The sequence below is a fragment of the Gavia stellata genome, chromosome 16 (genome assembly GCF_030936135.1).
Source record: "Gavia stellata isolate bGavSte3 chromosome 16, bGavSte3.hap2, whole genome shotgun sequence".
Taxonomy (NCBI): domain Eukaryota; kingdom Metazoa; phylum Chordata; class Aves; order Gaviiformes; family Gaviidae; genus Gavia; species Gavia stellata.
The window spans coordinates 17,184,956-17,207,622 of NC_082609.1; the positions used below are offsets into that span (position 1 = coordinate 17,184,956).

The 22,667-nt window shown below is 38.8% G+C and overlaps 1 protein-coding gene across 1 annotated transcript in view; it reads right to left on the reverse strand.

Moving 5' to 3' along the window:
• SLIT3 (slit guidance ligand 3) overlaps positions 1-22,667 on the reverse strand; it is a 534,144-nt gene that overhangs the window by 76,891 nt on the left and 434,586 nt on the right. Inside the window, exons 21-25 of the mRNA XM_059825130.1 lie at positions 15,603-15,671; positions 14,403-14,474; positions 14,150-14,221; positions 7,599-7,670; positions 2,845-3,008 (exon numbers count right to left, since the gene is read on the reverse strand). Of these exons, the coding sequence (XP_059681113.1) occupies positions 2,845-3,008; positions 7,599-7,670; positions 14,150-14,221; positions 14,403-14,474; positions 15,603-15,671 (449 nt within the window). The remainder of the gene's footprint in view (positions 1-2,844; positions 3,009-7,598; positions 7,671-14,149; positions 14,222-14,402; positions 14,475-15,602; positions 15,672-22,667) is intronic.

Consider the following 22,667-nt stretch of genomic DNA (forward strand, 5'->3'; position numbering starts at 1 on the left):
GGCAATGGTCTGTTAACAGGGGACAGTTGATTGCAGAGTGCAACGTGCAATAACGAGGAAAAAATACACAAGTAGTAACAAATCCAAAAAAATGAAATAAAAGACTGTTGTCATCCTCTTCTATCTTTGTGTGTACGTCTAACTAAATGCCATACATGTTTTTAACTTGGAGTTAGGACAGCAAGAGGAAATAACATCTGAATTTCTGGCACTGACGGGGGGGGGAATGCGACATATCTGAGATACTTTTGTCTTGAATGTGGAATATACAAAGAATATATGAAGGTAGCTCCTCAGAGAGCTCATGAGACAGGCAGCAGTGCTGCTCTTCTAGATTTAGAGGTCACTAAGCCAGAATTTGTTCTATTATTTATTTATTTCATAATACACACGTGTACATTTTCCATTTATTCCTATGGCATAGATCAAAGCTAATCAATGTAGGAGCTAAGAGGAACAGTGCTAGTTCCTCGCAGTTAAGTAGTTCATTAGTTTGCCCTTGTGGATTTGATTTATAAATCCATATAGCAAAATGCCCTCAGCCCAGCACATTCCTTTCCTCTACTACATAACTAGGAGGGCAATTTAATAAAAAGCAGAGCTGAGTTTGCATGACTTGCACATTACATACTTTTATTTTCTTGGCTCTGCTGAGACGTAACCTTCTGCTCAGTCACAGGCTAAAAACATAATTTTAACAAGAATAAGTTAAACTCTACTTTTTTGTGTGTAAAAGTTACTGGAGGTCACAGAGGACATTTATGCATTACCTTTACACGAGCATCTCAAGGTACCAAGCTCAGCATGGGCTGACTTCTGTAGCAATGACCCAGGCTTTTGGGGGGGGCAGGGGGTCCAGCCCACCCTGAGCTCCGTGCTAGCAGTACGTGAGCTAGCACTGAATCTACACAGGCAGAAGTACAGATGTATCTTTGGACACTCTGCATCACCCTACAGACAGCCTTGTTCTTCTGATGACAGGCACATGCCACAGCTACAGCTCAACGATGAGAGAGAGATGCAGGTCCAGGACAAACCCAGACTGCACTGTACCCTGTCACAGGCCACGCACATGGCTCCAACCTGAGGGTAAACCTGCACTTGACATTGTAATAAATCCTGTCACTTTACCATAAAAAAGCTTCGCCAATATCCAGACAGAATAGCACGAGGCATTGGATCTTAAACATGCACATGGGAAATGGGTTCAGTTGGAGTACCAAACCACGCGTTGTTTTCAAAATATATGAATTGTGATGAGAAAAGGTGAATTTTGCTAGGGCCTGGAGCTTCTTGGAGTACACTGACACTCATCCAGACCATTGATAGTTGGTCCAAAGACCAGCTCCGAATCAACACTTTTTTCTCCTTTTCTATTCAGATAAAGCGAGCCATGGCGACAGTTGGGATAGTAGAAAGCCCACCAGCTGGCTAGTGGACCAAACTCATATTTACATAAAAAAAATACAGCTGTTTTTAATAATCTGGATCACAGGCTTACTTATCTCTTGCCTAAGAGTTGCTTGCTTAGTTTTAAGAGAAAGTGAGCATAACTATTGATATATCACAGATTCAGAATGAGTAAGTCATCTAGCTTCTCTTCCTGGATTAATTTTCAGACCCTGTTTAATATGTAAATACTATCATTTTCTTTGTTTCACTCCATGTGAACAAGTACATTGTTTTAGTATTTTTAGTGTTTAGGGTATATTTGTACTTCACATTTGAGAGACTACTATAAAGTCTGTAGTTCTGACAATTATAGTCAGAGTTCTGATAGTTTTGAGACTGGCATTTCAAAGTAATTAAATTATAAGGTTACAGTTATTAAAAATATGTTTGAAAGGACATAAAATTCAGCTCAGGCTTGGAAACTTGTGTTCTAAACACACCTCAACACCATCATTTGTTTGTTCAGCAGTTTAATCCCAGCCTCTATAAAAATCATACTGCCAAGCAGTACTGTAAATGTGCATGGCACTCTGAGAGACATAAAAACAGGTTTTATGCCCTCATTTCCATTTCTGAGAGAGGTTACTGACCCATCTTTTCCACTATATATATAGCTCCATCTTCATGTACTTGCTGGTAACCTAAGCGAACCTCCAAAACCTTCTTTTTTTTACAATAAGAACATACAGGTTTATCCTAAACGACATTCACTAATATGCTACTTACTTTATCCACAAGGAAGTGTGCTCCTTATCGTTTGCCTAACTGCTTTCTAATGCAGCATACTCTCATCATTGACTACCCCTAATGGTTAATAGCTGCACCTCAACCCTCTCCTGAATGAACGTACACTATATTCAGACATGAAACATTTTCCATAATCCACAGTTTCTGATACAGAGCTGATGAGGACAGTTTGCAGATCTTCAAGTGAAAATGTACTTTTGGTAAATATTTGCTTTCCAGAAGAATTCTCAGTTTCTCAGTTTTCAAGTAAATGTACACAGTAGCTAGAGTGCTCTATATTTTTAAAATAACCCTTATTTTTCTGGGGTAGGTAGGAGGCCAAAACCAATTTATTTGCTCATATAAGTTCTAACAACATCCTATATGCTAACTTGCCATTATACAATCTGGTGTGAACAAAAGGAATAACTAACTCTTCTGAGGTTTGCTCATTTTCTTTCCAGTGGTGCAGTTAACTGCAGTTTGTGGAACAACACTTGAAAATGCAACTTGAATGTAATGTGGTGGTTCTGAAAATGAAAGCCAAACCCAACTCCCCCCCAAGCTCACTTTAAAACCAAGCGGCTTCCAAGAGTATGAAAATAAAGCACTACGTATGAGGAAAAGCAACAGGACAGAACAGCGAGCCTCCCGGCTTGCTCCTACCTTTGCACTGGAAGTGGTGAGTCGGTGTTGTGAGCAGCAGCCTGTCCACCATGGCATCAGGACCGCTGCAGCGGGCTATCCCTGGCTCTTTGTACCCTGCCTTCACCCACTCGGAAAGCCAGCGGAGGTTGCAATCACAGTGCAAGGGGTTGGTACCTAGAGCCCTAGTGGGGTAAAACAATTAACAGCAGTTATTTTGGCCTGCAAGCAAAGATCTCACTGAGGCACATTTTGTTCTACACTTTCACGAGAATGCTTTACTTCAAAATGTGGGAAAGATCTTCTCAGTATTCAAGAAGTCTTTTAGATTTATCTCCTCCAGTATTCCCACTCTTTTCCTTTCTTCCCATCATTAGTTAGGGAGGTTGTATAAATACCTAACAACAAATCACTTTTTCAAACAACTGTGCTTCAGCAAAGTTGCCAGACATATTGCTTTAATCAAATTTATCACGTTGATTTCTTTTATTTAAGTCTTTGGACTTCATGAGCGTATTCTTCCAGTGAATTGTGTAATTTAGTTTGGATCTGATGACTCATGTTAATGTCTCCTCACTAAATGAAACATACACACAGAGGACACGCCTGTTTTCAAACCTGCAACCTGGTGTTTGCTAAGTTTGTCTATGGCTTTGAAAACACATTTGCTGGTTAACCCATCACTTGAGTTAGGTCATATGGTTGAATTAGATGCATTCACATAGTGTAATTATAATTCACAGAACTTTTTCATTATCCATGGAGATCTATCCAAAAGAAAACAAACCTTTTTACCTTAAATTCAGGTGCTATCTTGACTCATTTATACTATTTTTTCTCTTAAAGAAAGTGTCTTTTCAGGCAATCAGTCAATTACAAACAAAGTCCAGACTTCAGAAAAGTCAGTTTAAAAACAATTAATTTTTGAAAGTGTGAAGAAATGCATGTTGGAAGTCTGAATTTATTTTGCTGGAAGTAAACGTAAGGCTTTGCTGTACAACACCTGAATTGCCATGGGAAGAAAGTTAACTAAATAAAGATTAGCATAGGGAAGAGATACTAAAGAAACCAATAATTCAAATGGGTTTTACACTTTACTATTTATGCATATGTTATAAACTATTTTTAAGATGGTATTTTAAACTCAAGCTTCTTTCAAATTAAAACGTATCAGACGGGATATTAAGCTAGGAACCTCAGTAAATTTGTTGATACATTTCTGTTGGAGTGACTAATGAACCCACGGTGCCCTAGACAGATTCATAATGAGAGTTCATAGGTTCAAACCCTGTCTAGGGCTCATTCATCAAAATTAAATGTGTATTGCAGCACAGTATTAAAAAATACCCATCCATTCCTTCTGTAAATCCATTGCTTACAACGGAAAAAAACCACTGGGTTGACTTTTTGACCCTGTAACTGTGATCAGCTGGCTCACTTGTCCAAGGTCAAACAAAATGCAGCAGTGAAAGCTGGACTGAGAAATTAACTTTAGCGTTGAGCAACTGCCATAGATAAAATGGGAGTGGGAGGACAACAGAAAGCTAGTTACCATGTTAATTAATCTTTATAAACTACATTAGAAATAAAGCTGCTCTATAGACACTAGAAATTATTACCAATAACATTGCTGTACAACTGCCGAATTTATCACATGTAACTTTCCATTCTTTTGTTTGTGGTTTTGGGTTTTTTTTCCCTTCATTTCTAGGAACTATAGTGAATTCTTGTATTTTCATTCATGAGTTCTAAGATACTCTCTCTATTTCTTTGCCCATTACAGCAAAATATTTCCAGAAAGTAAAAATATCTTGTGCTGTAATGAAATACCACCACTAGCACTTTCAAAATGTTGTGCAGATATTTCTGTTCTGACTTTTTTTTTTTTTAGGCAACTTAGAATAAAGTCAATTAAAATGACTCTAGCCATGATACTGTGGAGAAACAGAGGAGGGGACAGCTTGTTTTTATAGGTAACTAACATAAATTTGAGTAACGATGAGATGATCCAACAGGATTAGGAATCTAAGCTGTTTATTGAAAGTATGTCTGACAGAAATACCTGCTGTACACAGCACCCATTACCAAGGGTTTTGTTGTGCAGTGCCTGGCGTGCCGAGGGGTCAGTTTATGTGCGGGCAGCATTCGGGAAACTGAATCAGTTACAGAGTTGTGTGTATCAGTGAACGGTGAGGACGGCAAACGCAGGAACTGACCTAACCGAGGTGGTCTCGGTTCTACCCCAACGGATTTCGGGTTCTTTTTAAGTATTAATGTATAAGATCCTTCAGTAGTGCTGTAACATTTTTATCATTGCCTAATGACTAAAGAAGTTAGTAGAGTCATGGCTTAAATAGACGATTATATGATTCAACTAAATAGAGCAATAAATAGTAAACAAAACCAGTGTGTGCATACTTTACACAAACCTTCCTCTGTCTTTAGTGAGGTATATCGGCTATGTGGTTTGTCATAATAGCTACGTTACAACAATATGATGTTTACAATGTAAAGGAAATTTGGTGAACATTTTCTTGTAGGCTTTAAAAAGCTATGGAAAAAGTGATTGAAGTATCTAGATCTCAGTTTTCTTCTTCCAATCACGAACCAATTTAAAGCTATTACAAAAGACTCTGACTAAAATAAAGAGTTTTGTCTATGCCACGCGAATATTTCTTTGCAATTCTAAAGGTTAATTTGATAGCGTCCCTCTTCCCGCCCCAGACTGTACTGATGCAGAAGGTCCAGGCTGATCAACCTGCTCAACACCTTGGTAGTCATCTTTCGCCAACCAGAATACCTATCCTACTCTTAGCCACACAGCTTGTAAATTTAACACAGAATTTTGTTCTCCCATGCATTATGAGTTTGATGAGTAGCACCCCCTTGTATCATTTTCAAAATTATTCCAAGTGCATGCTTTCTCCTTGAAGATCTATATATCAGGAAGAGCTCAAAATGAATTTATTTTCAATTATGTATGACTTCATTTGAATAAGCACAGCTTTTTCTGGCACGTGAAGAGCAAAATCATTGTGGTTGCTAAAAGTTTCAGGATCCTCTTTAAGAAATTGGAAAGCACAATTGCACTGTAAAATTCAATTGTTCAACTGTGCAAATTACACCCCAGACAGGTCTTATTTATTTTATGGATCCTATTTATTACTGTTCATTTGAGCTTTGTGTATTTTACATTTCTGGCAGCACATATATCTAAACAAATAGACTGCAGTGATTGTATTGGGCCAAAGGGTTTTTTATCACTCCCTAAGGTGAACAGTTTACCCAAGAAAATTGTATCTACACTTCATTTAAAGTAAACCCTGAGGAAAATCCAAACAAATGGGGCATGATATGTTTATCTCTTGAGTTCTGAAAATACCCTTAGAAGCCAGATTCCCAGTATGGAAGGTGTCACTGCGCTTCCAAAAGGAGGTACAGGGCTTCAGCTCAGTCAGACTTTCATTCCAAAACAACACCCAAAATGACTTGACAATACTGGGAACATGATGAAGAAATACATTTTGTGCAAAACAAATATTTTCTCTGACTTAGATACCAAGGTGTAAGCTTGAAACAGAGAAGGTTATTTCTCAGCTGAAGCTGACATTGCCTAAGTTGCTCACATATGATTCCTGTCCCTACCAATCTGAGATATCTTTATTTTTTATTGTCCAGAGAGGAACTGAGACGGAAAGCTGTTACACAGAAATAAACAGTCCGAGGACATACTGGCCAGCCAGAAAATATGTAAATATAAACCGAACCTTGTGTTCAGGTAAGTGTTCTGGAGGACATGTTTAAGGTTGCAAAAAGAGAAACAGAGATATAAAACCTGTGTTAAATGCACACATATCTATTTGTATGTCTCGATGCGTGTATACATCATCAAGTCATGTGCATGAGGGCATCAGGGCAGAAAATATCCGTATTGACTTGTGAAACTAGTCACTTCACAAAATGACCAAGACACACCCAACCCTCTGATTACTTGAGGACAGTAATCAAGAAACATGCTACATTAAATTACTTTTATTTTACTTCTATTGCCTAATAATGTGACCTATCACACATTACCTCAGCGAAAAAACATTTTCTGTTCACTCTTTTGGCACCAACTGTTACACTTCAGGTTTATTTTGTAACGATTGCAGCTATTTGTCTTTACAGGTTTTTTCATCAACTGAACTGCATTTAAAAATACCCTGGACCTCCACCAATACAATAGTAATTTCCTGAAGTATCTGAAACTTCTAATAATTTTTGCAAATTATGGAATGAAGTATTAATGCTGTGAAACAACCAATTTCCATATGATTAAATATATACGTCTGAAGTAGTGATTCATCAACCAGTTCATACAGTGACAACATTTCAGTATGTAAAACATATGACACTTATTAAGCAAAGAATTCACATTTGCTTAATATTTGCTCTTTGTGGGAGGTTTCCTGTCTCACTCTCAGACCATAACACACTCTGCATTTCACATAGACACTGCTGAAAGAAAGCCTTAAACACAAAGTCCACAGAAGAGGAAACTGTCACATTTGCTCATTTGGTTTTCCTTAAGAAAATATTTTGGTAACTAATAACAACAGGTTCTAGTATTTTTTTTATTTCCTTTGAACAGATGCACTATGAATATCCAGAGCAGAATATGGGAAGTGGGTAGGAAAACCAGAAAAGCTATACAATCTTAAATTTGTAATATGTTCTGTTTTATAAATCTGAAACCGTCAATCAAACAGATGAACCCAGACAGAAGTACTTACAGATGGGACAGGGATACCAGGTCACTGAAAGAACCTTCGGGAACACTGGAAATATCGTTTCCATGGAGCGTCCTAGAAGAGGGGAGAAGCAGGAAGGTATCAAACCACAGTATTTTATCTGCTCCCCACAAGTGAAGGAATTGGTGCTTAAGACGACTATTTAATTTTGTTTCTTTGAGTTTCTATGAGCTTCACAACTCATGAGCTTCCATGCTTTATTACTTCTACTTCTAGATGTTGGCATTTAAAATAATGATACAATCGGAATTGTGGCGACTAATGTTTTAAATTAAAAAGGTGACATACTATTTATGCTGTTAAAAGTGTATTGATGACAAGCAGACCCTCACATACAGACTTGTATTCTTTTACAGAATCCCATTAGCCAGAAACACAGAAAAAACAGAACAAGGAAAATAGGAACTGTGAAAGTTAAATTAAATATTGACTTCAGAGAGATCCTAGGAGAGAATAAGGGTCCATGAGGGCAAATATAGCTGCACTTTCACATTCTAGTTTCCCATTCTTACAGTAGGAAATACCTTTGTGGGATATTTTTAAAATCCGTTTGACAAATACATTTATGCTACCAGGGAAAATACTTGAAATTAGTTGGTTTAGGGCATTATTCACGCTGCGCAAAGAAACTAACATTTTTCTAGCAGGGTTTTCAGGATCCTTGCGAAAGGGTTCTCCACTGTTTCCAGGACAATTTAAGCAGCCACTTTATCTCTTTCCTAAGAAATACATTTATGTGTGTGTTACATAGGCAAGCATAAATGGAAAGATTTTTCTTGCAGCTTGCAGAGCACAATACTTGTACTCAAAGTGGTAGACACAAGAGTAAAAAAAATCATCATTTGTGATTACTTGCAGTTTTCACTGCAATTGCAGCTGAAGGCCCTGCTACAAAGTAGGGCAGCACCACCAGAGGTTGTGACAGACAAACAGAGAGGAAGAGCACTTCTCGCAGCACCAAGGCTGCGATCAGAGAGGAAAACATGCAGCAACAAATGAGTGTGCGGGAGGGCACGGGATGCTGGGGGTGACAGTTGCATAAAAACTATCCAGAAAATGCACCAGAGAAGATACACAATCATGTAAGACGTTATTTTATAAATAAATAAAATCAGCTATTCAGCTGCTGCATCCTCTGCCTCACTAGATAATTATCTGGCAAAAAATAGCATAGAGAAAAATATTTATAGTTTATTCTAACTTTTCTAGTTTGCATGTCACTGAATACCAGTTTACTACTTCACATAGTAAGAGACAGAAAGAACTCGTAAGGAGCCAATAGGAGTCGATTTCGCTGGATCTCACTGGCTTCTTAAACAAAAGTTGGTAGAACTTGCAAAGAAAAAGGACATCAATATTTTAAAATTATACTTTCTTTTGCATTTCTCCCCTGAGCTGGTTCAGGTACAGCAAACTGCTGTATTCTTTATGTCCTCTTTCCCAGGTCCAGGAATTACTGGCAGTGCTCCAGATGTGGCAGAGGAGGGTGAAAAACAGAAACCTGCTGCGTGTCAGTTTTGTAGCAGCTCTTTCTCTCGAGTCATTTATTTTTTAATTTACTTGGTGATTTGTGGAACACAGCAATCACATCTTATTTTTTATTTCTGTGACTGTACAGATTCTTGAAACAGTGCACACTGAGTTTATTTCAAAGAAATGAAATGTCTGGGCCCATGGAAATACACAATAGCCCCAGATGAAAATAAAAGCATCTCTTTTTGCATCCTTTCTTCCCTAACACCACTATAAGCTTCACCAGGATCTACATGATGCCTTATAACTCTTATGAATTCTACCCTTACGCGCCACCTTATGCCAGCCTATACACAGCAAGGAAAGCCAAACTTGCCAGGGGAAGATACACCTTGTCCTGTCTCCCATGAGGCTGGGCCCTATCATGGGGCTGTGGACTATGTGAGCATACACAATGTTACCACATTTCACAGTTGCTCATTGCAGCTGCAGTTTCTATCTTATTGTACCGCAAAGTTTTTCTACGGAGCATCAAACCACAAAAACTACAGCAGAGTTATCCTGCTGGCATCTCTCTCCAGGTCTTGATGCTAGTATACCAAAAACTTCCCCTTCCAACATCCTGATTCTGAAATTGTATTTTAAGCATACCTAGGTTTTGGCTATTAATAATAATACATGGCACATATAAGGATGGATCTCCAAGCAATTAATCCGAACGGGAACAGGAAGGATATGAGCTCCCACACAGTAACCCCAGATCAAGCACACTCACTAATTCTATACAGAATGACCAACTGACTGAGACATACCCCACAGCTATTAAATAAGGAGTATTTTTGTTGGTATGAGGATGAAAGATCAGGCCTGGTCAACAACTTGTTATCAAAATATTCCCTCCTTCAATGAAATGAGCATATTTAAATAAGCAGCCACTCATAATGAGCTTATATTCTGATCTTTTAAACTACTTAAAGATGTGCAAGAAGATTCTCTCTGAACAGAGAGCAGAACTTAGATTTATCTTCATGTCATATCAGTTGTGTTTATTCTGTGAAGGGGTGCATTTTCTTTCCTAGACGTCTTGGAAACTTCTTCCAAGAGAAAGTGAAGAATGACAAAGCCATTTATCTGTAAGAAGGCAAAACCATCAAAAATATAAAACTGTTTTGAATGAATGGCTTGACTACATATCGCGGACATTGAGGTATGTTTCATGGATGCAAATGCCTGCATTTTAATAAAAAAATACCACGTCAGCAACATCATCACCCATGCAGCTAAAATGAAATGATAAATGCTAAAAAACCTAAACCCCACAATAATAAATAGTGGCAAGAGAATATAACAGTGCAATAGAATCTTTTTCCTCTTGGATCAACAACAGGAACACGTTTTTACATCAAAAATCCTTATAAGCAAATGGTCAAATAAAATCTTGAACATTTGGACAGTTAAAGCACACACATTGATGTGTGTGATCTCCCTCAAAGGCGCAGCTTCTAGGTATTCTCTTGTCTAAACACTGGTAAACAGCAGGGGTGTGAATTTAGGGTGATGTGGATCTCCTCTCAAAGCACAGAGTAACAACTTGAATTCTCGAAATAAAAACTTTCTTCTACATCTAATCTCACTAATTTATTACTTTGTCTTCAGGTAAGGAAATGAACTAAACATATCCTTTTGGGTTGGGTTTTTTTTTTTGGTTGCTTTTTCTTTTACTAATTGTTCCCAAGTCCTGCCTCCTAGCCCACTGCCTCATAACATTAAGTTACTATAGACACAAAGGGGATGCTTTGTCAGTAAACAATCATCTACCCTGCAAAGACAGAAATGTGGCTAAAAGCTCGGCCGAGCTTACAGAGCCACATCCCAACAAGGGCAAAGACCTCCAATGAACCCCGAAGGATGCCAAACCCTGCAGGAACCAACACAACTCAGACGTCAGAGGAAGTGGGAAGCCAGTGTCACTGCTCAATGCTCATAACAACTGCGCCTTTTACAGGTTTACTGGGTAAGTGCAAGTAGTCATTCTGCGGTGCAAAAAAAAAAGAAAAAAAGAAAAAAGAAAAAAAAACAATGCCAAAAAGTTTTCAGTAAAACCAGAATATCTCATGTTAGTAGAATATCCTTTAGCTCATTTTATCATTTTTTTCATAAATATAACATGGAAAATTGTTTAGTGACCTGAGAAAGTATTTTTATTTCTGGACTTTGCCTCTTAATTAAATCAGGACAAAATGTCAGAAGTGACAACGTTGTCACACAATGAAAATAATCTTTAAAATAATCAGTTCAGGTCTACCAGAAAGTTCTAATATTTATAGTTACTTTGTCTCAATCTCAGGTTTTTTAACCTGTTTACATTTAGCTTCTAAAAAGACTAGCTTTGGACAAAAAAACCCCAAACAAAAACGAAAACCAAACCCACAGTTTTTCACTGCAATAGCTTTGGTGCAAATACCTACTGATATCAACATTTGCTTATTAAAAGAATTTTTAAGACTCTATGTTGAAATTGCTCCCCAGCAGACTTTGGCTGCGACATGGACAAGCCATGCAAAGACTGAAGATTAAAGGCCTGATTGTGTAAACAGTGATATATATTCAGGCTTAAACATAAACATGTTGACTCTGTAGTTTTCTCAGTTGGGCTCGTGCTGAAAAGTGTTAGGGAGAGAGGACAGAACCAGATATCTGTCAAAGGTCAACTTCATCACACATCCATGATTATTCTGATTTTTAAATACATATTTACTTTATTTACTATAGAGAGGCAAAAAGTAAAGAAAACATAAGGAATTTGGAAGAACCAGAAGCGTGTATGAGAAGGGTCTGCTACCTTCAAAGGCATGCACAGCCAAAGGTAATGAGATCTCTATATTCTTTTTATTAAAAAAAAACAATGTGGAAATTGTTTTGCTGATGTTTTCTCTTTTAAATTCCCCTGAGAATATGGATAATAAATAACTAACAATAACAGATTGCACACTGTCACTCGGAAGCCATTTTCTCTCTGGAGAATTGAATTTTAATAACAACATAGATGACATGTGGCAAAAGTAGCTGATACCAGAATTGTGTGGGCCATAATAAACCAAATCAATCCGGAGGCTTCCAAATGCGTGGAGCAGAGGCAGAGATTCCCATTTAGCCTTCACTTCACTCGTGCTGCTCTGTGCAAGATAGGGAGGGCTTCTCCCTTGAAGGAGGAAGATATTTTTTCAATTTGATTAGCAGATCATTTAAAAAAGCCAAAAGATAGCAGTTGTTATTAAAATATTGCCCTTTGTTTCTATCCATACGTGGCCTGCAAGAACAGAAGTGAAAAGACAAATTGTAGCTATTGGAAAGAGTGAGGCATGGTACATCTACACTGTAATTCAGGGTAGAGAGTCCCAAACCAGCTTTAATCAAGCTAGCTTCCATATCAGGAGCAGGCCAGAAGACAGGTCCATATGGAATAATTTATTTGGCCACGAAACAGAATATATTAATCTGTGGCTGTATTTCAGGACTCATGTAACAACTCAAATGTGACCATCCTAGTGTGCTAGAAATCAGAGTCCCAAGCCAAACTTAAAACAACAAATCCAAATCATGTATTTTTCTTGTTTTTAATAATGAAAACTGGGAATCTAAAGCTGTCTTGTAAGTTAGGAGGTTGAAACCTAGATATCTGTTTTACCACTCAAAACCACAGTGAAAGAGCTTGGCCAAACTGCATTGCCTTATTGCTTCCACAGTTGCAGTACCGCCCATGTCGACATCTTAATTCCACACTTACGGAGTCAGTGCACGGCAACCACTGCTCTTTAAATTCACAGAAACTTCTGCATGTGAATGACATCTAACTTAAAAAATAGAAAATACTAATATGAAGTTTCAAAGCACTCAGGACATATTCTTCAACTCTTCTCTCCCGACCTGTTGGTGTTCAAAGCTCCTTCTCCTTCAGCACACTGAATAATCTCATCACAGATAAGCTATTTAATTTATTTGCTTTCAGTTTACTGTGCAAGTAATGATGACCCACTTGTGTTGCTGGGCTATGGGGAGGAAGGTGGCTTCTCCCCCTTGTCCTGACAGCTGCACATGGGGTCATGCGTCCACACAAACAACAGAGCAAACCCAACTCAGGGTTTGTTTCTGATGGGGCAGATGGGGAGTGAGAGACAGTAAATACGAGACTGAAGCAGGAGTCAGTCTAGTAGATGCCTAAGAAAAGCTGGGGAGGGCTGCTTGCTGCAAGGTACAGGCCCACAGCCCACAGTCCTGAGACGATATAAAGAGGATGACTTTCCGAAGAGACTGTAAGCAAATTGTTCGATCCAGAAAGCTGCTGAGAATGGCTACACCGGAAAGAAAGAGTGCAGAAAAGGACCTCCAAAGAAAGAAACCACATGTGGACATCTCTGAGTGTGCCACCAGTCAACATGAGGTGAAATTTTATTCACAACTTAAAGACATTTGAGACAGGCATCTCAGCATTACTGGCGCTCAGCCACTGACTTGACTCGCTCATTGTTTTAGTGTGGGGACTTCTACCTTACTTCCCTTCAGATTGCATTCTTTTATGTAAAAACTTGCCTGCAGAAATCTAAATTAATAGAAAATATTCTAAAAATGCACAAGTTTTCAGTAAAGACACTTGCTGAAGCATCCAGTGGAAACTTACACTCTAAAATATGATCACATTTTTCCAAAGGCAAAAGTCCTTTCCTGTGAGGCACCCAAACATTGTTCAAGTAGAACAGACAAACAGACTCCAGGCAGTCTCCCAGAGGCCTGTTTTCATGATAGTTCTTGTCCCTGAACTATCAAAGAAAAGTCATTCATCCTGCAAATGTGTAATTGCTTCTTTTCGAAGTTTAGCATTCACCTGCTCTAGTCATTACCGGACATATTGCACCTAAGTACAAGTACATTGAAGCTAATTGTGTGAAAATATTTATGACTACTGGATCAAGTGAAAGCCATCTGCTCATTAAAATGGCTCCCTGCCATCAAGAGCATTCTAATAAGCTGCAACTCAGCTGCATCGAAGAAGTGGTACTTACAGCACTCGAAGAGACCTGAGCCCATTGAATGCGTGGACTGGAATGCACCGAAGTCTATTGTAACTCAAGATGCTGGGAGAACGAGAGAACAGAATTACAACATTGTATTTTCTTTGATTATTTCACTCCTAATTCAACCACGAAGAAGCACAGAAAGCGACATGCTTAAGTAACAAGACATAGGAATTGTTTAACACCTAAGATGGTGTCTGAAAAGCAATTAAAACTGTTATCAAAACTTTGGACTACTTACAGTGTTGATAACTGAGTCATGTTGCTGAAGGTGTAATTGGCCAACATGCTTATGCTGTTGTTGCTCAAATCGCTGAAGAAACACACAGAGAAAATATTGTTTACATGTGTGAATTGAGAAATAAGTCTTTTTTAAAGATTACTTAATATCTGCATGCAAAATGCTTGAAGCAATTGAAAAGTCACATATTATCAATTGATATCATATTTTCTAACCAAATTTGAATAAGATCTAAAAGCAAAGCACATCAGACTCCCCTAAAAAGCTTCAGACTCAGAAATATTAAGGCATATTTCCAGCATATAACATTAAAAAAAAAAAACAAACAGTGAATACAAGCAAAATTTTTCAAGAAGGATAAATTAATAGATGATACAACCGCGGGTGAATATTTACTGTATAAACTTCCTTTGTAATTTATTACAGGCATACCATTTCCACATGCTCTTCACATTGACAGCTACTAGAACAAAATTTCATTTTTCATTTAAAAAAAGTCTTTTAGGCTCAAACAGAACATTTTGTTTTGTTGTTGCTCTCCGTTGAAAAACAAAATTAGAGATGTTTCCAAATAAAACACTGTTTTAAAAGAGAGGACTCCAGTTTTCCCTCTATGTTGGTTTTTGTCTGAGGTTGTTCTGCTCATTTGACTTGAGTATCTACAGCTGATTCAAACAGCATTTGAAACTTTCTGATATATAGTTCAGCCAAGAAATTTCACTCCTGTATATTTCAGGGAGCAATTCACTGAAAAAAGTCTAGTTGTGTTTCTATCTGTATGACTGTTCATAGCAGAAACAGCTATGCAAATTTTCATTGCCTGAGCATTATAAATACTGCCTCACCTAGAACAAATTAATGCCGTCTCCTCTGTTAATGACCTTTACAGCTTTGCACAGATAAATCTGCCAAGTGAAACTGTAGCAGCCTGCATAAGATCTTAGTCCTCCCGCAGAGGCTGGAAGCTCCTGCAGAGGAAGGGTCCCTGGTGCTCTCAGTCACCTCACTCTTTCTCCACTCTTTATGAACACTTATTGGCAGCAGTGGCCACTGTGAAATTCTTTTCAAATTCAAATTACAGAAGGTTTTGGGGTTTTGTGGTCTTTTTCCCCCCAAATACTAATTATTTATGTTCCACCTACAACATAGTGCAGAAAGAGTCATGTAATTTTCTTGACATTGAAACCATGTTTTTCTTACATCAGCGTCAGGTGTCTGAAGGTGAAGAGCCCCTTTGGCACAGCAGTCAGATGGTTCCCTTCCAGGTATCTGAAAAAACCCAGATTTGACAATTACACAAACATGTTCACAAGAACTCCTGTCACTCAATCTGCACCATGAATCAGGAGAATATAAAGTCAGTCACTAAGGAAAAGATCTTTGATTCATCGCTTTGAAACTATAACAGTTTCTCCTTTATAAGTGAATTATCTGACATGCAAAGCATGACAGTAGCTTATTGGTTTTTTGGTTTGGTTTTTTTTTAAGACTTGGAAGTGAATAAAGGGTCTCTGGCCTACAGCAAACAGAAATGACCATTTGGTTCTTCTATGACAGCAACTGAAGAAGGGGAGAAAAATTGTATGGCCTGTGCCCTGACCTTAAAGTTACCTTTAACAAATTTCTGTAAGAATGCTGAGTGCTGACTGACCCTGTCAGTAAAGTTTTTGTCTTGTGCATGGAAGTTCCTTGTACAGCCACAACTGGAAGAGGGTTCTGCACTGCCAGGTCTCTGTGTTGCAAAAAGTCTCTCTTATTCCACTGTCAACACAAACATCCATCAGTTTGATGCCACATCCATTACAGCAATTCCTACTATGGCATATACACCCTTCTCACCTTTTCTTTTCAAAGTATGCTGGTAGAGGAGGAAAACTTAGTACAAATTGAAGACCAAAGACCAAGTTTTCTTTGAATACAGGCTCCTCCTACAAGCATTAAGTGTATTTAATAAAATAGCTTGTGTTTCCAGAGTGGAAGTTGTTTGAGACACCACTGAATGTGTCTCTATTCAGACACTGGCACAGCAGGGCTAAAGCCTTTGGAATAATCCTCTGTCCTCATTTTCCTGGCATATAGTGCCTGTATTTTGCAGTTTTTCTCCACTAAAGAAACATGAACATTCAGTAATCAAGGGAAAAACCCTGAACAAATATAATACTTTCCAGAAGTTTGCCCAGATGAGAGCATGGGTACTCAAGACTCCACAGCTGACCTGCGGTAGCAATGAGATGTGGGGCTTTTCCTGTTTAGTACAAAGTAATAGAGACAGAGCTAGGGTTCTTTTCCTTAACCTTGGCTTTTGGGTGAAACTGCATCCCTGGAAGATACCAAAGTAATAAGGCTCCAATGGAAACTGACCACTGTGGTGCCGTGACACTGTCAAGGTGATCCTCCAGACATCTGCCAGAAGCCATATCTACCTGGGAAACAAACCCAACCTTCTCCAGTTGGGTTCCTGACAACTGTGTAGGAGGAAGGCATTTCTCCCTCCACAGGTGGGGATACAAGACAAAATGATATTTCCCTTCCTTGCAAGATACTTTGGGGGATTTTTCCTAAGGCAGACATGGGGCAATGCAATTGGTGTGGTATGTTTTGAAAGATAATCGATCGTGGCCAGGAAATGCAGCCCACAGACACTAGAACACTTACTGTGCTGCTTCTACTCCTGCAAATATAATGCGATACTCATGTTAAGAATTTTTATGCCACACATACAATTTCCTTTTCTTTGGCAACAGACTTCCTTATTCTGGATTCACTATAGCAAACAACAATAATAATAGATTATTCCTGTGCTATATGTTCCCTCTCTACATTAACTGTAACAACACAGAGATATTTGTGTAAACTAAATCCAAGGAAATTTTCCCACAAACTTTATTTATACATCATTTAAAAATAAATTCTATAAACACTAACAGAATTTTTACATAATACATAACTGTCACATTTTATTCCCTGCCCTTCTATTTCAACATAATGCCCACTCACCATTTTCTGCTGCTTCAGCTCTCTTTTCAGCTGAACTACTCCAACTAAACTACCCCAATCTCATGGTTATCTGTTCTGCCTGTGCACAGGATCTCATCAAGGCAGAGTTGCCTTAGAGCATGCGGTGGAGCTGACCTAGCTCCTGCTAGGATCAGGCTGGACAAGCGGGACTACAGGCTTTTGAATTTTTAACCAAAAGCAAAATCTTCCTTGAGGAAAAAAAACTATTGAACCACAGAATCCCTAAGGTGGGAAAAGACCTGTAAGATCATCAAGCCCAACCATCACCCCAACCCCACCATGCCCACTAAACCATGTCCCGCAGGGCCACATCCACACGTTCCTTGAACACCTCCAGGGATGGTGACTCCACCACCTCCCTGGGCAGCCTCTGCCAGTGCTTCACCACTCTCTCAGGAAAGACATTTTTCCTCATATCCAGCCTGAACCTCCCCTGGTGCAACTTGAGGCCATTTCCTCTTGTCCTGTCACTTGGGAGAAGAGACCAACACCCACCTCTCTACAACCCCCCTTTCAGGGGGTTGTAGAGAGTGATGAGGTCTCCCCTCAGCCTCCTCTTCTCCAGACTGAACAACCCCAGCTCCCTCAGCTGCTCCTCATCAGACTTGTGCTCCAGACCCCTCACCAGCTCCGTCACCCTTCTCTGGACACGCTCCAGCACCTCAATGTCCTTCTTGTAGTGAGGGGCCCACAGCTGAACACACGATTGGAGGTGCGGCCTCACCAGCGCCGAGTACAGGGGCAAGATCATTGAACAAATGAATGTCTCCATTCACAAAGATCACAAGCATTAAGTGACAGGGTTGCACAGTAAACAGTTAGCCCTTGCAAAGCAGTGACAGCTGCTCTGCTGACGCAGATTATCACAAACCAGAGTATGGGTTAGTTATGCCACATTTACACCTCCCATGGATATTCATATTCAGCAAGTGTGAAGTCACTTGCTTAATTTTGAATAAATTTGGTATGAATTATTTTGAAAATGGGAGTTCCTTGGAGAATTCACACCATAAATTGTTATGTAGAAGATCCTCACAATTCAACCACACGTGTTACTATTTAAACAGGGCAAATCATGTCTCATTTCCCCAGTCATGGTCTGCTGTGGACGCAGCAAGCTGCTGGGAGTCTGTGCCTTCTCTTTCATCCCAGAAAGTCGCAAATCTTAAACCCATGCATGAGGGTGGGTTAAGGTTTGAGTCTTTATTCCAAAAGCAAAATCCAAAGGATTTCCAAAGGAAATCAAAAGCAGGTCATGTATTTTGTATTTGGAAGCTATATACAATTTTCTTTTAGGAAAGGAGACTTAACTCTTGCAATATGTTGAAATCTTCAGAAATATATTTTCAGGATATTCTCTTGTTGATCCCAATATAAAACAGCCTGCAATTTGAACAAACCAAAGTTTTTTCCCCCGTTTTGCTTTCTGGTGCAATCAAAAGTTGAGGATGCACATTTTAATCCAGTGCTTCATTATTCAGACTAACATAAACATGCAGACCTCTGGAGTTAAAACTCCTACAGAAGATCTACTTTGAATAGCTTTGGATTTATACTGCAAGCAATTTGATGGTTATATAAATGTGCCAGCAGAAAGCTGCAATACTTATACCAGTGGTATAATTTCTGAACAAACAGAATTTTACACTGAAAAATTACTGATTATATACTTTCCATGCATGCATAAGAACAATTCACCACTGTCAAACCTTTCACCACTTTATACAAAGAACGGCAATATTTTCTAAGCAAAAGGCATGCACTTTGAAAGCTTTAGCCCTACTATGCATGTGTCTGAATAGAGACACATTCAGTGGTATCTCAAACATTCATTTTGAAAGCCTTGAAATCTGAAATAACCAGAGCTTTTAGGGCATGAGAGCATGCCAAGAATCAGGAGGATTTGAGATGCAACATTTGAAGAAACCAATCGCTGCAGGCGAGCTGTTGCCCACTGTGGGCCAGGCCTCCGTCAGCGCAGGGAAGGGATGCGGGGGCAGCAGCTTTGCACCTTGCTGGGCTGAAGATGATGTGTGGGGGCTGCAAGAGGGCTGGAAGCTGGACATAGGGAATAACAGAATTTTTCCTGAGGGTGAAGGTGCAGACCGCAGTTACAAAACTCCGAGTATTTATGTGTATGTATATATAAATAAAAAAGCATGGATGAAGCTACAGACCCTCTGCCCAAACAGAACAAAATAAACCAGAACAGAATGACGTGGAGGGAAGATTGTATTTTTAATTCTTTTCAATCCTTAGCCAAAGTAAGATGATGTAACATGTAACATCCGGTATGCAAAGAAATTCTGGCATGAATGAAAAAAATATATGTCTAATTTTAATGCTCAGAGTCAAGTTATTAATATACAGAGTCAGGAGTGGGTGTCAACTGCCTTAATACAAGCATACTGAATAGTATCCAGAAAAACCTCATTTGCTTCCTAAAGTCTCTAGACTCTGTAGTTTAATATATCAGACTGAAAATTGTTTTTTACCTCATGAATGCTGCTGGGAATCCTGAAGTCTCAATAATGGCTTGTAACCAACAAGCAATTACTAGAGTCAAAATTCAAAAAACCCCAAAACACGTGTTCATGTTCTCATAAAATGGCACCAACCACCTACCAGGAAAGTCATCTTCTAAAACATGACCAAGTGCTGGAGACAGGTAACTGTTTGGCCTGGATGGCTGGCACTGCAGGGCATGGCCATGCCTCGCTTTGTGCCTGCACCAACCATGCCGGCTCTCAGAGCCCAGTGCCTGAAGCAGCCCCGGGGCTCATCCAGCACCTTCCACACACACTAGCATCACATATAAAAATTTTAAAACTATGCATAAAAGGTGACAGCTGTTCTTTTTCCAACTTGTCTATTTTTATACTAAAACCACTTGGATTGGAGGCGATATAACCAGCACAAGGTGCCAAAGCATCATGTAACGATTTGAATCACTTGGAACCTTTTTTGTACTGAAATGTCTATTCAGCCATAAAGTCAAGCTCACAGCGGCAGTCTGTGCTAAGAGAAGAAACTGGAGAGAGAAATCAGTTCTCAAGCAGTGATTGAAAAGGCACAAAGCCTTTCCTTTAATTTCTTTAAATATTTCATATAGAATGTTACATTACAAAAAATTATGATGCTCGACAATTTTATGCAGCTCTGAAATTAAGTTATAGTCTAAACTTTTTAATGCAGATACGCATTATCCTAAAATTTTGAGGCAAGTTTCATTTCCTAAAAACGCTGGTCTAGAAGAGAATTGGACTATGAAAGATGAAACATATCCACAAAGCATGAATTTTAAGAACTTCAGTTACAGTTTCTTGAGAACAAAGAAACTTCAAGTATGGCTCTAGGTACAAATCTGGATCTTGAACTTTCTTCAGTTTTGGCAAATTTGGGCTCTGGATTTCGCTGCATTTGTATGTCAGACCACAACCTACAGGTTTGACACACAGAAACGTGACTGTGTTTGAGAGAAAAGTGAGGGCCTTAAAGTTAAACTTGCCTCTATTATTGCTAAAGCCACCTTTCCGATATGTACTCAAACTTCATCAGTCACTGAACACATTATTTGATAGTATTGATACTTTTTACTTTTTCTAAAAAATCTGCATTTCAAATCTGATTGACATCCTCTATTTCAGCTGTAACTAAAATATCCTTCTATGGTACTACCCATTCTCTCAATGGGAGCGTTTTCCTCCGCAGTGAATTAAGCAGGCTGTAAAACATTTTATGACACAGGATCATGTAAGCCTAAGCTTTGATCTAAATTGTTCCTCCTCTTTATTATCAAAGGAAAATTCACTGAAGTCTGTGTTAAGTGTCCACGTATAAAATAGAGCAGATTGCCAGACAAGCAAAAGCATTTGCATTCTCAAGCAGATGATTTTCATCAGATATCTCACTTCAGAGTTATCCCTTTGATCAACAGCAATATAGGCATACTGAAAAATGGCACCAAATTTTTACAATATTCTACATGTATCAAAACTAACTGCTTAGAGCATATTTATTGCAACAATTTGCATGGCCCAGGTATGAGCCACTATTTTTAGTCACAAGTCAAGAGAAATCACAAGTGCCTTGGAAGATGGAAAGGAGGGTTGAGATTGGTGGCAAATACCTCCAAGTAGATGTGGCAGCAACTGTATCGGAAGCAATTGTCAAAATCATTTTGGCAACTGGAGATTCAGTTGAATGAAGGTGCCACGCTAAGGCCGAGGCAGCAACAGGCAGCAAGCTAGAGATGGGGAATAAAGAGCTAAAAGACAGTTCAATGGGATCCCTGTGCCAATGAGCAGGTCAGCCACTTGTGAAAACTGTTGTGCCATGTACTGAATGAACCTGCAGGCTAAATGAACCTAACATGCAGAGCAAAAGACACAAGCAGGAGAGAGAAGGTTTGTGAGGAGAGAAAGAGAAATGGCAAAAGTAATGCAAATATTAATATGTGTTAATATAAATGGAAAGAAAAATAATCACTACTAATGATGTATGGATGCAGGTTTTCCTAACAATTCCATCAGTGCTATCATATAGCTCAGTATCATGACAACATTTGGAGTCTAGAGCTGACATGATTAGTATATATTTATTCTAAAATACACCATGATCATTATGTTACAGCTTATGCACACGCCGTCCACATAATTGCCTCCAATGTTTTTCCCCAGTGCAAAATACTATTTGCTGTAGGTCCATAAAAGCAGCTGGATACTGTCAGATAAGACTTTATTAGAAATAGACTATACTTTTGTAAAAAAAAAAAAGAAAAAACTAGTGTGCACTCACTGAGGTAATATGGAGAAAGAGCATGGGAAACTTAGTTTAAACAGATTTGGGGGAAAAAAAAAAAGAAAAGGAAAGCCTAAAACACTAAGCAGCAGTGAGGCTAAGTTCCAAACTAGCTCATTGCATGAACATTTTACTTCTGAACATCTGGATCAGAAAACTGAGTATGTTCAAAAAAACCAAGGCTTCTCTTCAGAGCAAGCAAACAGTGGGAAAAAAATGTCAGCAGTATGTAAATATACAGCAAAGGAATTTGCAAGAAACAACATAATATTTCCCTGTTCCCAGGAAGCTGAAAGAAGGCTTGCCCATGATGATGGGGTTTGGTGAAGGATTTGCTGGGAAACAGAGATTTCTTGCATCATCATCATCTCTCTAAAAAGCCAGGAAACCTAGTGATCTTTTCAGCTCTATTCTAGATGGAAGCCTTCCCTGCCAAGGTAATCCCTC